The 17,229-nt window shown below is 43.1% G+C and overlaps 1 protein-coding gene across 1 annotated transcript; it reads left to right on the top strand.

Annotated features, from left to right (window-relative positions):
• The first annotated feature begins 10,741 nt into the window (after nt 1–10,741).
• Nucleotides 10,742–17,187, top strand: LOC122034201 (chaperone protein dnaJ 10-like). Its single transcript, XM_042593342.1, has 10 exons — nt 10,742–11,248; nt 12,287–12,346; nt 13,433–13,515; nt 13,703–13,862; nt 14,266–14,395; nt 15,305–15,463; nt 15,655–15,833; nt 15,927–16,007; nt 16,431–16,589; nt 16,798–17,187. The coding sequence occupies exons 1-10, from the start codon at nt 11,162–11,164 to the stop codon at nt 16,888–16,890; spliced, it is 1,191 nt and encodes a 396-aa protein (XP_042449276.1). The 5' UTR covers nt 10,742–11,161; the 3' UTR covers nt 16,891–17,187.
• The last annotated feature ends 42 nt before the right edge of the window (nt 17,188–17,229 follow it).

The following is a 17,229-nucleotide window of genomic DNA, read 5'->3' as shown; positions in this document are numbered from 1 at the left end:
TTTTGAAGAGGCTGCCTAAGAAATGGTATCATACTTCATGATGAAATCACTAATGCTTGAAAACAATTACCAAAGGAATATAGATTTATTAGGGCTAAGCTATGTTGTTGGTTTACAAAGAGTTAGTTCTTAAAAGGGGTAGGAACCCTTATATTGATTACCTTTAGTTTAATAAATATTTTTCATTCTTCGTTCATCAAGAATGAATTTTGACGGCACAATTTGTTCATGTTCAATCACTTCAGCTTGGCAGTACTTGAGCAACACAAGTTGGTTTTCTAGGGCTCAAACAAATAGTTTGGTGGTTGGATTCAAGTGTAGCTTTTCTGTTTTTAAAACACAGAGAGAGCCATAGACAGAGATATGCAAGACTTAGAACTCATATATAATTTGTTATTGTCTTGGCCAACTACACGTGAAGCTGATGATATCCTAGTCTTATTTGTGAATTTCTGTTTATATAACAGAGGACTTGCGTTTTTGCAAAGGAACTAGAATTTTTATTTAAAGGTGGATGATATGGATATGACTTAAGGGTAGAGGGGTAATTGGTGTTAGCCATTTTCGTGTCACATGGCACATCAAATTAATAAAGATTGAAACTCACATAAGCTAAAATAAACTCGTGTAGTATGGAGTCCCAAGTCGTATTTTTTTCCAAGGGCAACTAGTAAGTGTGTGTAAATCCTAGAATTAATTCCAATTGATTAATGCCATCATCAAAGTTAATTAAACTTTTCCATTCCATTCCCATTGCTAATTGGATCCTACTGCAATCAAAAGGAAGATTAAGATCGGTTCATTCTCATCAAGCTAGTATCAATTATGAATCATTGAACTTAATCACAATAAACTCAATGAACTGAACAAAAATGTTTGAGTTTATAAATCCTTGAATTAAACTTAAGCACTAGCTTATAACAACCAAAGGTTCATTCAATTCACTCTAACATCCAAATGCAACATGATGATGAACAGAAATAGCAACTTAACCATCAAATTAAGCATCTCACACTTAAACAAGATTATAGAAACAAAGACTAAATTGCTAACTAAATTATAAAACCCTACAACTGTTAGTATCAGTGTTGCAAAACTAATCAGAAAGTAGATCTAAGATTGGGGTTTGTAAGCAAGAAATCACAAACAAAATTGCATAAGGAAACATGAAACAAAATAGAAATTGCAAAGAAATGTAATCAGATCACGAGATCTGAGCATGTTCGTGGACAATTCAAAGACATAGAATAAAGGAAACTAAAACCCTAAACATTCCACAATCCCAAAACCAAAACCAAACTTCATCAATCTGCTGTTAAACAGATTTGTTCTCGGAAACCTCCCCTCGAACATCCAACGAACTACCAAGCTTCCAACTATCACCAGATGATGCTCATGGCCATTGGAAACCTCCCCTCAAGCTCGCATCTGACTGGTATCACCATCAACCGAAGATAACAGAGTTTGCTCTGTGATTTTCCAAGCTAATCCGATTGATCAGAACAAACCAGCTTCGCTGCGGAATGGAATGCGGAAAAGGTACAGAAACTCCAAGAAACCTCCCTCGAAGCCCTGGTGGATGCGAAGATCACTGATCGGAAACCTCCCCGATCGGCAATGTGGCGGTGGAACAGAACAAGGCACGACTGAGAAACCTCCCTCGGCTGCTCTCTGATCGCCAGAAGATGAACGCCGAAGCTTGGTTATCGTCGTCGGAGAAGAAAATCTGCTCTCAGATCTGAATTGTGGAAGGGAAGCTTCGGCGACGAAGAAGATGAACAGTGGTGGAATCGCGAAGCCGAGCTCAGGAACACTGTAGCTTCTCACGCGGCCTTTTAAATCTCCTCAGATTCGATCCAACGGTTGCGATACTTCGGAGCTCGATCAACGGTGGAAAATAACCTAAAATCCGATCCAACAGTACTGATCTTCATCTACGGTCCAGATCTACTCCTCATTAGGTCGGATGGACCAGATGCTTGACGGATGACCCAGATCTCTCCAATCTTCAACGGACAGTCCAAATCGATCTAGGTCTTGATCGCCTCATTTTGCCCTAGATTTGAGCCCAAGTGTGGTCCAATCTGATCGGGTCCATGACCCTTTTGATGCCTACAAAATAATAAACAAATATTAGCACCAAAATACCATGAAAATAGGCTAATTTACAATTAAGTCCAAGATCACATGCAAATTATGAAATGCAATCTAAATGTAAGATTATGCTGTGAATAGTCCAATAAAAACATGCATTATGAATTAAAATAATGTAGTAAAATCATGGTTATCAGTAATTAGGAGGGAGAAGGAGGGCATGTTGGTCATTGTACTGTAGCCATCCTTTTAGGGTACTGTTCACCCGTGGATAAGGGGGGTGTTCGTGGTTCATCTCCGCCGCCATGGGACGTCGCCCGTCGCACGCCAGTCGTCACCTACGCCGCTTCCAACGTCCACTTTAGCAGTCACCTCCTCTTCCCCTTCAGGCCATCACCGCTTCATGGAAACATCATCGGACTCGTGCTGTCACCGCTGCCTAGCACGTGAAGTCGCTTTCTCCTTTCCACGTTGTCATCAGCGTCACTTCTCTTCTCCACGCCACCGCGACCAAGGGGACGATGCGAAGGGCCACCCTTGCCGCTTCTGGCCACCGCCTCCTCCCTCTCACGCTCGCCTCTTCGCCAATGCTAGCAGGCCTCTCTGCTCCACGTGTGCCCTGTGACACTCATCGCGAACGCCGCCGTCGCTCCCTCTCTCAATGTTGCACCCTCCTCCCCTTTCTCTTCTCCACGTTGCCACCAGCGCTGCCTCATCTCCATGTTGACAGCCTCTGCTACCGGAGCAATCCCCTCTCACCGCCCTCGCCATCTACCCGATTGTACAGCCTCCTTCGGCACACTGGTAGTTCGAGCGCTGTCCCCGGTTCTATGTACTTCTTCCTCGGTCCGCCGGTGGCCAAGGGCCACCTCCCCTTTCCCCTTATAGCCATTATAGCCATCCCTAACAGGGATTCAGGGTCTGCTATCCCCTGGCACGGATCCAACTACTATGGTCGTTGTTGCCGATTTGAGCGTATTTTGCTTCCTCTATGTTCTGGCCTTCGGGCCGAGGCTACATTTCGATCTTCGCGTCGTTGTCTTATTTGGGTTTGTCTGTTATGTGTCGTGTCCTGGCTTGCGTTTCGAGATCCTATTTCGATTTGCGCGTCGATGTCTTATCCCAATTCGTGTGCTAGTGTCCTATCTCGGTCTGTGTACCGAAGTCATATTTCGGTCTGAGTGTCGATGTCATATCCTGGCTTGCGCGTCGTTGTTAGGTCCCAACCTACATGTCATCTTCTGGATCCTGGTCGCGCTCGACTAGGTGTCGTCAGATCCAGCTCTTCATTTTGCTCGGGGTCATCTACTCTTTCAGGTCATGACAACTCAAGCAGCGTCTCGACCAGCTTACCAATCCACCCGAGGGCGCCCCCTGGGCCCTGCCTCGAGCATCGGGGTACCAGAGACCGGGGAGACCCGGTCGCTGGCTGCAGGTAGCGTTGCTGACGACTTGGTCAACATAGAAGTCATCTCAGCATACTCCCCTTCGGGACTTCACAATTAGGTCAACATTTCATCCACCTCGCCCGGTGGTCCGTTTGACTTAGATTCCGGACATGATCAATTTGGCGCCGTTTGTGGAAATCTTCTCCACCTGTTCTGGAACGTGAAGATGGATGATGTCGGGAGATTATCTGCCATTATCACAGTATCGGAGGATCCCCGACGAACATATTATCTTCTACCCTCACTCCACGGGTATTCAGAAGTCGAGGAATTGAGTTGGAGCTTCAGCTGGCCGACATGTCAATTTTTCCATTATATTTTTTCTTGACTCCATGGGTATTCGGGAGTCAAGGGACCGAGACTAACCCTCAATCGGTTGGCACGACTCCTCAATCAGGTACGTTACGAGTTCTGCTCCCTTTTACTGTTATAGGATCCGCTATAGCTCCCTGATAAGAGAGTAAAATCTTAGTTCCTTGATCAAAGACTAGGGTTTTTGATTTTTTATCGGACACTAGGGGCCCAGCTCCCTGATCAGACATTAAGGACACAACTCTTCGATCAGACACTAGGAACATAGCTTTCCGATCAGTGACTCGCAGTACAGCTTCCCAATCAGGATCTAGGGGCCTCACTCTTTGATTACAGGCTAGGGGACTTACTCTCCGATCAAGGATTAGGGGCCCAGCTCCCCAATCAGGTGTGTTATAGGCTTTGCATCCTTCACCATGGGGCTCTGCATCCTCTTATTGCTACAGGCTCTGCACCCTTCACCATGAGGCTCTGCATCCTCTTACTGCTATAAGGCGCTTCACTCTATTATTACTATATCCTTTGCATCCTCCACCTATTTTGCATCCTCTTGTTGGAGCAATCTAGGTGCCTTAGGTTTTGATGTTTGGGCAAAGGTTTAACTTAGGTTTATTGTTGTATTTGACATGCATTATGAGTGTGCAGGATACAGGTACAACAAGAAAAGTCCAAGTGTGATCTTGACAAAGGAGTAAGTCCAAGCATGTAGTCTTGGTAACATAAGTTCAAGTGTGACTTGACAATGGATGAAGTCCTGGAGGTGCAACCTCTTGGAAAAAGAAGATCCGACAACAATGATAAGGCCGATGAAAGCTCCAGAAGGCAAGACGTGAAGAATGGGTTGGCATCCGAGGGACGCAAGGCTGATGGAGGAGGCTAGAAGGCTAGGTCTAGGTTGGTCGGGCGAGAACGAGTGCTGAGTGAATGTACTTGAGGGTTAAATCCTAGGATTAGGATTTTATTGCAGCGTGGCTGTAGCATTACTGTAGTGCTACTGTAGCAGTACTGTAGCAGTCGACTGGTGTTTTCATCAGTCGACTGGTATCCGACTGTTGTGTTGTAACGGTTGAATTCACTTAGGACCAGCCAACCAATAGTCGACTGGTGGCAGGAAAAATAGTAGGTGTTTTACTCCCGAGCTCTATTAAATAGGGCTCGGGGTGCTTGGCCAAGGTTGACAAAATTAGTGATGGTTAACTCTAATTAGAGTCTTCAAGTGCCCAAGTGATCTAGTATACTTGTGCGAGGTTGTGACGAGGTTTTTCCACCCACAATGAGCTACTCGAGTTAGTCGGAGGTTTTCTGGGGAGTCATCCACCGACGGATCGGGATCGTCCACTTTACGGACAATCGTGGAGTAGGAGTTTTATCTCCGAACCACGTTAAATCAACGTGTTATAGGAAGTTTTTCTCTTGTTAGTATTTGTTTTTGTATTCCGCTGTACATACTAACCATTATAGGAAGCAAACGTTGGGTGAGTCGCTATTCACCCCCCCTCTAACGGCGTCAAGGTCCCAACACCTCTTAAGTCTACAGGCTCTGCTCCCTTCATCAACGGTGTTCTGCTTCTTTCTATTGCTACGGACTCTGCTCCCTTATATGGCTATGGGCTTTACTCCCTTTGACGGTCAGGGTTTAGATTATTCTCTCCCTGACTCTGTGGATATTTGGGGTTAAGGGATCAACACTATTTCTCCCCCTGACTTCACGGGCATTTCAAAGTCAAGGGATCAAGTCAGATCCTCAACTGGTCGACACCACTTCACGATCAGGTATGATAAATGTTTTGCTCTCTCATATTGCTACAGGCTCTGCTTCTACGGACATCATGGCTTATCTCCCCCGTTTGGGGTTGAGCGGTGTTCACTGATCTCGAACCAGCTTATCAGATTTCTTATCTCCCTTGTTCGGGGTCGAGCGGTCTTCACTGGTCTCGAACCAGCTTATCGAATTTCTTATCTCCCCCGTTTGGGGTCGAGCGGTCTTCACTGGTCTCAGATTAGCTTATCGGATCTCTTATCTCCCTCCTTCGGGGTCGAGTTACCGCCACCGGTCTCAGACCGGAGTATCGCCCTAGTCTTGGACCAGAGTATCACCCCCGGTCTCGAACTTGAGTATCGCCACCAGTCTCGGACCGGAGTATCACCATCGGTCTCGGATCGGAGTATCGCCCCTAGTCTCGGATCAGAGTATCGTCACCAGTCTCGGACTCGAGTATCGCCCATGGTCTCGGACTAGAGTATTGCCACCGGTCTCGAACCAGAGTATCACCCCTGGTCTCAGGCCAGAGTATCGTCACCGGTCTCGGACCGGAGTATCGTCCCTGGTCTCGGACCAGAGTATCACCCCCGGTCTCGGACCGGAGTATCGCCCTAGTCTCATACCAGAGTATTACCACTGGTCTCTGACCAAAGTATCGCCAACGACTTCTTGGTCAGGCTCTCCAGACTCTCGCCCCAGCGCGAGTTATAAGTGAGCATGTTCTCATGCCTCCAGACTCTCGCCCTAGTGTGAGTTATAAGTGAGCATGCTCTCGCGACTAACGGCCTTTCAGTCGGGCTCTCGCGACCAACTACTAGCCGGTTGAGTTTACTCCCTAGTCAGGGGCTCGCTTCACTCGCTACTCTGCCCGACACTAACTATTCGCTTTTTACTCATCGTTGTTGCTCGATCAACACTCACCGCTCACTCGCCGCTCTGCCTGGTACTCATCACACTTGCTTCACTCGCACTCTGCTCGACACTCACCATTCGCGTTTCGCTGACTGTTGCTCAGTCGGCACTCATCGCTCACTCGCTGCTCTGCCCGACACTCATCTCACTCGCCGCATTGCTTGATACTCACGTCTCACTTGCTGCTCAGCTCAAGGGCTCTACTCCCGTTCGCCTTCGACTAAGCTTTACGCCCGCTCCGCTCACGGGATCTGCTTTTGTTCGCCATTGACCTCTTGGCTCGACCCGCTCAACATTCTCCCTATTGCTCGGTCGACATTTTTCGATTGTCCGATCCCAGTTACTGTCGCTCGATCGACATTTTCTCGATCGCACACTTAACACCGCTCGCGTATCATCTTTCCACCCGCTCAGCATTCTCTCTGTTTCTTGGTCGGCACTTTTCGGTCGCTTGGTCGTGGTTTATTGTCGCTCAGTCGTGCGCTCGGCATCGCTAGCTTAGCGTCTCTCTACCCGATCGGCATTCTCCCGATTTTTCATTCGACATTTTCTCGGTCGTGCGCTTGGCTTCGCTCGCCAGTTCTTATTCCACCAGATCGGCATTATCTCTGGTCGCTTGGTCGCGCTCATGACTCTGCTCGTCCATCATTCCCTCTATTGCCCAGTCGCGATTTACTGTCTCTCGGTTGATATTTTTCTCGGTCGCACCCACGACTCTGCTCGTCCATTATTCTCTCTATTGTCCGGTCGCGATTTACTGTCGCTCGGTCAGTATTTTTCCCCGTTGCGATTTACTGTCACTTGGTCGACATTTTTTCGATCGTGCCCTCAGAACCCTTTGCTCGTCGTCTTTCGACTCGCTCGACATTCTCCCTATGGCCTGGTCGACATTCACCTCATTCATTGCTCACATGTCATTTCGTCGCTCTGCCTAGCACTCATTGTTCTCATCTCACTCGTCGCTCTGCCAGGTGCTTGTCGTTCATCGCTATTCGTTTGATGTTATACGGTCAGCCCAACGATCGGACTCTGCATTCAGGATGGATTTTGCTTTTCGTTTGGCTAGGTCTAGTCAGTCGAACTTGCACCTCCTTTGACTAGATTTGAAGGGGAGGCTTGTGATATAGATATGCTTAAGGGTAGAGGGGGAATTAGGAGGGAGAAGTATGGCATGTTGGTCATTGTACCGTAGCAGCTCTTTTAGGGCATTGCTCACCCGTGGATAAGGGGGGTGTTCATGGTTTGTCTCTGTCGCCATGGGACCAACGACGCCACCTATCGCACACCAGTCGTCACCTACATCGCTTCCAACGTCCACTTCAGAAGCCACCTCCTCTTCCCTCTCAAGCCATCACCGCCTCACGGAAACATCATCGAACTCGTGTCGTCACCGATGCCTAGCACGTGAAGCCGCTTTCTCCTCTCCATGCTGTCGCCAGCGTCGCTTCTCTTCTCTATGCCATCGCGACCAAGGGGACGATGCGAAGGGCCGCCCTCGTCGCTTCCATCCATCGCCTCCTCCCTCTCACGCTCGCCTCTTCGCGGATGCAAGCAGACCTCTCTGCCCCACGCGCGCCCCGTGACCCTCATCACGAATGTCGCCGCCTCTCCCTCTCTCGACGCTGCAACCTTCTCCCTTTTCTTTTCTCCACGCTGCCGCCAGCACTGCCTCATCTCCACACTGATAGCCTTTGCTGCCTGAGCAATCCCTTCTCACCGCCCTTGTCATCTACCCGACTACACAGTCTCCTTCGGCACGTTGGTAGTGCGAGTGCTGCCCCCGATTCTACGTACTTCTTCCTCGGTCCGCCGGTGGCCAAAGGCCACCTCCGCTTTCCCCTCACAGCCATTACAACTATCCTTGACAGGGATTCGGGGTTTGTTGTCCCCTGGCAAGGATCCGACTACTATGGTCGTTGTTGCCGATCTGACCATATTCCGCTTCCTCTGTGTTCCGGCCTTCGGGCCGAGGCTACATTCCGATCTTCGCATCGTTGTCTTATTCGGGCTTTGTCTGTTTGTGTGTCGTGTGCTGGCCTGCATGTCGAGATCCTATTTCGGCCTACGCGCTGATGTCCTATCCTGATCTGTGTGTCAATGTCTTATCTCGGTCTGTGTGCCGAAGTCATATTTCGACCTGAGTGTCGATGTCATATCCCGGCCTACGTATCGTTGTTAAGTCTTGACTTGTATGTTGTCTAACTTAGATTTCAAACAGGATCAATGAATTTTTTGGACCATGTCAATTTTGACTTGTCAAGTTGTTGAAGAAGAATGACTAGATGAGTTGAACTAGAGTTATAACTATATCCATTGAAGGTTGAAATATAAATTCTTCAAATGTAACCCACCCCGTTTTCTCTTCCTGTCAGATTCAACACTTCTTTATGTAGGCTGGCACTACTTTCCCTGGTTTCTCTCTCACTTTTCTTTTCACCAAGGATTTGTCCCTTTCTCAACAGCAAACATTCAATGTTTGCTCCAAGAAAGGGTCACATTCCATTTCTTCACACGTTCGTACAATACAAAGCTGATGATAGTTCGTTGCTGAACGATTCTAGGATAATTCAAAATAAAATAATTTTTGGTTCGGTCTTGACTATTTTGCTTTGAATATTTGAAAATTATGAAGTTCAAGGCCATCTGAACAATTTCAAGGGAATATTGTTAACAGGGTGAAATATGACAATGTGAAAGTTTGGATAAGGCAAACAAAATCCTGCCACTGGGTGAATAAAATGAACAATGAGGTGTAGTTATGGAATGTAAATTCCTTTTGGATATCGTGGAATTGAGTTGTAGCTTTACATCATTGTGTCTGTTAAGGTTATGTTTGGTAGGATTTAATATGTTTTGTAATATAATCAGGATTATAATATTACAAGGTTGATTATTTTATTTGGTTTAATTTTAAATTTGTAATATAATGTAATGTGGATTATAAAAAGTAGTGAAGTTTTGTAATTTAGATTACAAAGTAAATACTATATAATCCGATTACATTATGAGGTCACCGTTTAACCAAAATTTAAATGTCGAATATACCCTTAGTCCACCGTCGTTGCCGCCCACTGCTGTCGGCTGCCGTTGGCCACCGTCAATCGCCGCCGCTGGCGACCACAGCTGGCGACCATCGCCGCCCCCGTCGGCGGCTACCACCACCGGCCACCGACGGTGGCGACCACCAAACAAAAGATCGCAGGATATTTTTATTATTTTATAATAATACGAATTACATTTCTTATAAAAAATAATGGACACCAAACAAAAGAATATAATCATCCTTGTAATTAAAGATTATATACATTACATTATCAAACGTAGTAATATAATCAAGATTACATTACATTACATTACAAATTTAATTACATTATAAACAAGATTATATTACACCTAATCAAATGTAGTCTTATGATAATCTTATTTCGAAGCTCAGAAGCCATAAGGCGACTTCCAAGCTTATCCACGCTTTGTACCGTGATGCTCTTCAGGTAAAACACATGAAAACGCAATACAAAAAAATGATTTGGCTAATTGTTTTGCGATAGAATTTAAATTCTGAGTGCCTTGGGCCGCGCCTTGTTTCCGACTTCGCTCGGCATCAAAAGGACAAAAGGTTAGTTGGTTTGCTTACGACCCATAACCGTCCTTTCCGTTTAGTTTCCTAGTCTAAATACGAAGTTTGCAAATAATTCTTTCTATTACTTTAATCTTTAACCGGCATCAGGCGGCCAATCAATGCGCCATAGACACGATAACGAAGAAGCCTTTAGCCGTGTTATGCACGTTAACTGCTCCCTGCGACCCGGAATTTAATGATTCCACGCCTGACATTTTCATGTCTGAGTCGATCGTTTGACTATTACGATGCAGCGATAGGGAGGCTCTCCCCTTCTCTGTGGTGTTCGATGGCGATTAAGAAGCTTCCCATCCACTCATCTTAAATGCTCCGGCGACGGGGAACCGAATCGCCTATAAAAAAATTCGAGCAAAATGAAACATTATCCATTCAAACTCGTCAAGCAATTGACCTTCTGGAAATTTACCAAGTTAATTTGGAAGTCGAATTTGCTTGCATAACATGAAAAAGGAAAATTGGCAGTTATATTAATATAATATTTGCTGCGGTTGGAGAATTGGAAATTGAGTTGGTGCGAGCAGGCGAGTTTTGGGATTATAAAATGGCTTCCGGGTCCACGTTGGCCAGCAGCACGCGGCGCGCCCGGTAGAATCAATCTGAGGTCGGCTGACTGATTGGAACGAGACCGATCCACCTTCACCGAATCAGGCACCGTCCTGCATCATCAAACCTTTTCCCATCCCATCTGCCCTTCCTTTCAGCTTCCTCCTTCATCGTCCCTTTTCCATTTCCACCGAGGAAAAGACTCCCAGATGGCTTGTTTGTGACACCAACGACGCGGGGATTGTGTGTGAGAGAGAGAGAGGATTTGGGAAGTAAGGGGATTCGATTTTGGTTCCTCGACGCGCAGAAGGGAGATTTTGCTGGTGTTGCAGATCGGATCCGATCGCCGGTGCAGATTCGTTCTGCTGCTGTAGGCTCGAGGCTGGTAGATAAGACCTGAGCGGAAGGAGGAGAAAGTGGAGAGGAGACAGTGCGGAGGGGACGGCGGAGATGGTAAAGGAGACCGATTACTATGACGTGCTTGGTGTCAGCCCTTCAGCCACGGAGGCCGAGATCAAGAAGGCCTACTACATGAAGGTCAGTTCCTCTTCCTTGCCGGTATTAGGCTTTTCATTCTACTCGGTCATTCTCACTCAATTTTCTATCTGCCTCCGTTTTGCGCTTGTCCGTCATCCTCACGTCTAGTTTGGCTCGTACTATAAGGTAGTCGTTGAATTATTGGATTTCACAGTTGTTCTAACTCCTCTTTCCGGCGGAATCCCCCTCGTAATAGTTGTGGATCTGAGATCCTTAGATGACCTATTTTTGCATTTCGCAATTGGAATATATTAGGGAGATTTTATGCAATACCCCAGGCGACCCTCCACTGTCCGCCAGGCTTCCGTTAGCCTTTACTTCTCAAAGTACCACTTTTGGTGCTTCTCCTGTCTTCTTTTTGTCCCATACCTTTTCAAACTATTGTGGTGCTTTTTTCGCATTCTGGACTAAAGACCTGTTAATGCTATGACATTAGATTGCTTATGAAGTTTGACATTGTTATTTCGTTATAAGTGTTAGAGAGTGTAGGGTTATCTGTTCTCATAGTGTTCTAATAGTAATTGCATCTCTGGAGGAGCACCATAATGTACGAGTCAAACTGTTTTTAGGCTACCTAGCCTTTTCATAAAAATGAAAATGAAAAAATTGATTATGCTAGCATATGGCCTTACTTTTGCTCGTTGTTAGTTTTTTTCTCATTTCTTTCCTTGTTTTACATATTTTGGCCTCCTATGCTATGGAATACTATGGGTTCTTAGAAAGGATCTTCAGAATAGCTTGCAAAAATATTGAAAAAATGAGATCAAATTTCAAAATTTTAGTTGGGTATTTGATTGCTAATAGCAATTCGTGAACTATGGCCTATCTCCTTGCAAAAGAATTGCATATTAGAGGTTTTCACAGTTATCACATACACAAATGATGAAGGGAAACTCAAGTGAAAGTGCTGAAAGCCTTAAATTATAATTTCTCTGCTGAAATATTTCTTTTCCAATTGTTGTACTTTATAACTGCCGAATATTTCTTGGCATTCTTCATCTAATAATCTTAATTTTATTGTCACTTTGCTATTGGTAGGCAAGGCAGGTGCATCCTGATAAAAACCCAAATGATCCTCTTGCAGCCCAAAATTTTCAGGCAAGTGATATGTTTCTTTTTTATCTTTTTTTCTTTTTACAGAAGTGACTATTGTTGAAATTGCTTAAGCCAATAAATATACCAGTTAGATTTTATTAGTTTTGGTTTAGTAGTAACATTTGATATCTTTTTTTTTTTCAGTCTTCTGTAATCTTTGGCTTACATCTCAATATATCCTACTGATGATTGGTGTAGCTCTTGCTTTTTGATTCTATTAAAAGCGAAGAGGAGTGCATGCCTTCTCAGAATGCTTAACCACTTTTGAGGGGAATTCCTCTCAATATATCCAAAACTTATGCCACCACACATATCCCCATGACATTATAAGCATGGAGCACTGGGCTTCAACCAGCCCGGCACAATCACCATAACTGTTAAATATGTTCCTGGTTCTGATAACATGTAAGCGGGGAAGAACCCATTTTATTTTAAAATGACTAGTCACTTAGAGGGCTAATATAACTTGGGCTATCACAGTATAAGCCCTATTTGGACTGTCACACTTTTCCATGTGACCATGTAAGATCATTGGCATGCAACACACTGGCTTGAACACATATATTGACATACTTTGAAGATGAATAATGAAATTCATACTTGTGCTGGGACTCTGAATTCTTAAAAGGCATTCTCAATTCTCAAACAAACATTGTAATGGACAACTTGACTAGCCTCCTTGCTGCTCCCCAATCTTTAGAACAACATGAATGATTGCAGGTGTTGAAGATGAGTAAGTATGATTTTATCAAAATTCCAATTGTTGTGTATTGGCATTGGCAGGCACAGGAAAGGAATCATTCATGCTGAGATGGAATGTTGTCCCAACACCAAGACTTCAAACCTCGGCTTTACCAATTCATTCTATGTATTCTGTTTTTGTTTTTTTGTTTTTTGTTTTTGCTTGTTTTTGTGCGCGCGTGTGTAAATGATGGTATATAAATGTTGTACATTTGATTAGTGCACAAATTGATGAAAGCAGAAGATTACTAACCTGCCAAAGATTTTTTGCAAATTTGCACATTATTGCTGTCTTGAGCTTGTTGTTTATTTGACTCTCAAGCTTTACTAACCCCTAATCTTGTTCAGGCTTTAGGAGAGGCATACCAAGTGTTAAGTGATCCCACACAACGTCAAGCTTATGACGCATATGGAAAATCAGGCATTTCCACGTAAGCTACCTTTTGATAATAATTTTCAATATACCACAAATAACAAGATGCTACTATTATGTGTACAAATGGTGGCATCAAATCTTCATCTTGTTTCAAAAGGAAAAGTTTTTGTTTGCAATTCATTCAAAATCAATGACCAGTAATATTGAATGGGCTGATTTTTTGCATACTTGTGTACTTACAGGGAAGCAATTATCGACCCTGCAGCAATTTTTGCAATGCTTTTTGGGAGTGAGCTATTTGAGGACTATATTGGTCAGCTTGCCATGGCATCAATGGCTTCACTTGATATTTTCACTGAAGGGGAAAAAATCGATGCCAAAAAGTTGCAAGAAGAAATGAGGGTATCTATATGTGATTGCCTACTTCTAATATGTTTCTATTATGTGTATCTATTCTGTCTCGAGGAATTGAAAAATGCTCAAAAGAGAATAAGATGAATTACTTGGAAAAACTTTCATTGCATTTCACTTTGGTTTAACTCTAGCAACCTCCATTTGTGCATAAATTCACATTCTCTCTCACACGCACACACATGTTATGTAAGGTTTGGGTTAATGCTGATGCCAACCGAGTCATGAAAAAGAAGACAATTAGTTGTACCTTAAAACTTCTAGTAAATTATTTCTGCTTGGGTGACAAGAGTTTTCGTTAGTGTGCAATTTTACAATCTCAAACTTGTCTATTGATAAATTCCTTTATTGTAAGCATATTAACATGTGAGCTGATCCTGAAGTTTTTACCTAGGCCATTCAGAAAGAAAGAGAGGAGAAACTTGCAGACATACTGAAAAACCGACTCCACCAGTATGTTCAAAGAAACATAGACGAATTTGTTAGTCATGCTGAAGCTGAGGTCACGAGGCTTTCTAATGCAGGTGTCCATCACTTTATCTCTTTAGTTGTTTCTGACTTGTTAAGTGTCAAGAATCTGAAGGTCGTGTCTGTTTGAACAAGTACAACTTATAGAACTTATCAGATCTGCCAGTGTTGTTTCTAACTTGTTAAGCGTCAAGAATCTGATGATAGTTGTATAGAACAATTACAACTTCCAGCATTAATCAAATCTGCCAATAGTGTTTATGGAGTTAAATTGTTTTCTATTCTGCACTTGGAAGGCTGAGGTGTTTGATTCCTAGAAGAGGGAAAAAAAAAAATTCTATTCTGCACTTTGGAGGCTGAAGGTGTTCAATTTGTAGAAGAGGCAATATGGTTGCATTATAAGAAAAATAATCTGAAATATTTGAAGATTTTGCAACGTGAAGTTTGATAATATAATCAAGATCAAGCATTTCAATTTATGGGATTATCTAAACATCCTAAAATCCTATCCAATGATTTGCATATTGCCTATTTCAAGTCTATTAATGAAGATCTTTGGCATAATGCTGTGAAAGTTCAATTCTTCTGCCTGTTCTAGATAGTTAAATTTAAGCATAGAAATGTAATTTCTCAAGTTCAGGATTATGTCAACATCCAAATGTCATATCCTATGACTTGCATTTCAGATCCATTAAGGACTCTCTTTGCCTTAATTCTATGAATGATCTAGATTACGTTTTCTGTTTTCAATGCCTTCAACTTTTCTTAGATTACATCTTATGATACAGACATGTTCACTATTTCCCCATAAGGCCATCTGATTAATCAAACTATTTTCTAGACAGCTTATGCATCTCACTTAAAAACACTTGTCATGCTTACTATTTTGCCATAAGGCCATATCAAGTGGCTACCTGATTAATCTAATTATTATTATTAATTTATTATTACTTTTCCTTGTACAGCTTATGGAGTAGATATGCTGAATACTATAGGCTACATCTATGTGAGACAGGCTGCAAAAGAGCTTGGAAAAAAGGCCATGTACTTGGGTGTGCCATTTGTTGCTGAATGGTTTAGAAACAAAGGCCACTTCATAAAGTCACAAGTAACTGCTGCAACAGGTTTGCATTATATGGTCATGCATACATGGACTTCACAACAAATGAACAAGCTATGCCTATCCTTGTGACAACCTAATACCTAGACATAGCTCATACTATCTTTCCATTAATGATTTTTTCAAGAAAAAAAAATCATAGTACATGAGTTCCATAGATATTACGTAGTTTCTTACATTTTTCTATATATGTAGGTGCCATTGCACTAATGCAGCTACAGGAAGACCTTAAAAAGCATCTTAGTGCAGAAGGTAATTATACAGAGGAAGAACTTGAAGAATATATGCAGAATCATAAAAAAGTGATGATCGATTCCTTGTGGAAGCTTAATGTTGCTGATATTGAAGCCACCTTGTCCCGTGTTTGTCTGATGGTCTTTCCTTCTCAACCTGTGTTTTCTGAGATGATATTATTTGCTTTGTCATCCTAATTACCTTATTCACTAGTCATGCTAATTTGAATTTAGGTGCTTCAAGAAAACAATGTCAAAAAGGAGGAACTCCGTGCTCGAGCCAAAGGTCTGAAAGTTCTGGGGAAAATATTTCAGGTATAAACATCTTTAACATCATCGAATGTGTACTCTTTATTTAATCTTTTTCTTTACAACCATGGTGCAAAAGAGACTTCAAACCCACGACACCTCAGAAAATATTGCAATGAGAGTTAATTTCATTTAAATTCCATCTGCATTTTTCTGCAACCTCCAACTAGCCTTCACTGTTGATATCAGCTGTTCAATCATTTGTTCTGGCTGTTGTATGTTCCGGCCTGGCCTGTGGTTCACTTAAATGAAACTCCCATATTCACTACTAATTCTCCACACGCTTCTGTATCAAATAGTTATTTATAATAGCTGTTATAAGATTTCACACTATTTGCAGATATATTTAACTGTATATGTCAAGATATTCAGTGGTAAGTTGTAGTGAGTGCCTTGAAAAGTGGAAACTAAAGTTATTGTTTTCAATAGAGGGTTAAACTTAATAATGGAAGTGAATCATCATTGACTGGCGGCGCAGCTCATAACAAATTAGGTGGAACTGATAGATCCAACGACGGCAGTTCTCCAGACACATCCCCAAAATCCACTACTGAGCAAACATCATATGCTAGCTCCGCAGCTACCCAGGTAATGCTGCTTTCCTATAATCAGGCATTGCAATCTAAACTAATTAGTCCGGCAATGCCAATTTTCCATCAATTATACTAGTTTGACTAAATTTGGCACTGTGAAGCCTCTGTATGGTTTCTTCTCATTTTCTTTTCTGTTTTTGCAGAATATATATAACGGATTAGTTTATTTTGAAGTAAAATCTAATTTTGTTTCTCGGTGGCAGAGTCCATACGTGGTGGAAGCTCCTCAATTTACGGGTGCTAACTACAATTTCCCCATGCCTACTGCACCACCTGGTGCGCAAAGACATGTTTGATCATCATAGTTTGGAGCAACAAGTTCTTATCTCGTACCACTCATGGACGTTGCTGCTTGCATTATTTGTAGTTTCTGAACCGGGTTATCAGTTTTCTTGCATAATCAAAATGCAATTTTATGTATTAAGGAGTGGGCCTTGACGGGGTCATTAGGTCATGCTCACGCATCCGGTGTTTTGTCTGGAAAGAGTTGGTTCTTCATACATGTTTCATAATTTAGGCCAGCAGCTGCCAGTTTGACCTTGTATATGTTAAAGTTGTGTTTGTATCAATTATTTGGGCCGGCATTTTACATCCGAGTTGATATTTCATGTGTGGCTTGTCATTACTTGGTCCGA

This window comes from Zingiber officinale, chromosome 11B, assembly GCF_018446385.1.
Source record: "Zingiber officinale cultivar Zhangliang chromosome 11B, Zo_v1.1, whole genome shotgun sequence".
Lineage (NCBI taxonomy): Eukaryota > Viridiplantae > Streptophyta > Magnoliopsida > Zingiberales > Zingiberaceae > Zingiber > Zingiber officinale.
The sequence above is the reverse complement of the archived record's forward strand: the minus strand, read 5'-3'. Positions and strand labels throughout refer to the sequence as shown.

What these genes read in the sequence shown, in the direction of transcription:
- LOC122034201 (XM_042593342.1), top strand. Translation starts at nt 11,162, where the DNA reads ATGGTAAAGGAGACCGATTACTATGACGTGCTTGGTGTCAGCCCTTCA. An exon ending in GGAAAATCAGGCATTTCCAC is followed by an intron (nt 13,516 to 13,702) that starts GTAAGCTACCTT and finishes GTGTACTTACAG; the next exon opens with GGAAGCAATTATCGACCCTG. An exon ending in CACGAGGCTTTCTAATGCAG is followed by an intron (nt 14,396 to 15,304) that starts GTGTCCATCACT and finishes TTCCTTGTACAG; the next exon opens with CTTATGGAGTAGATATGCTG.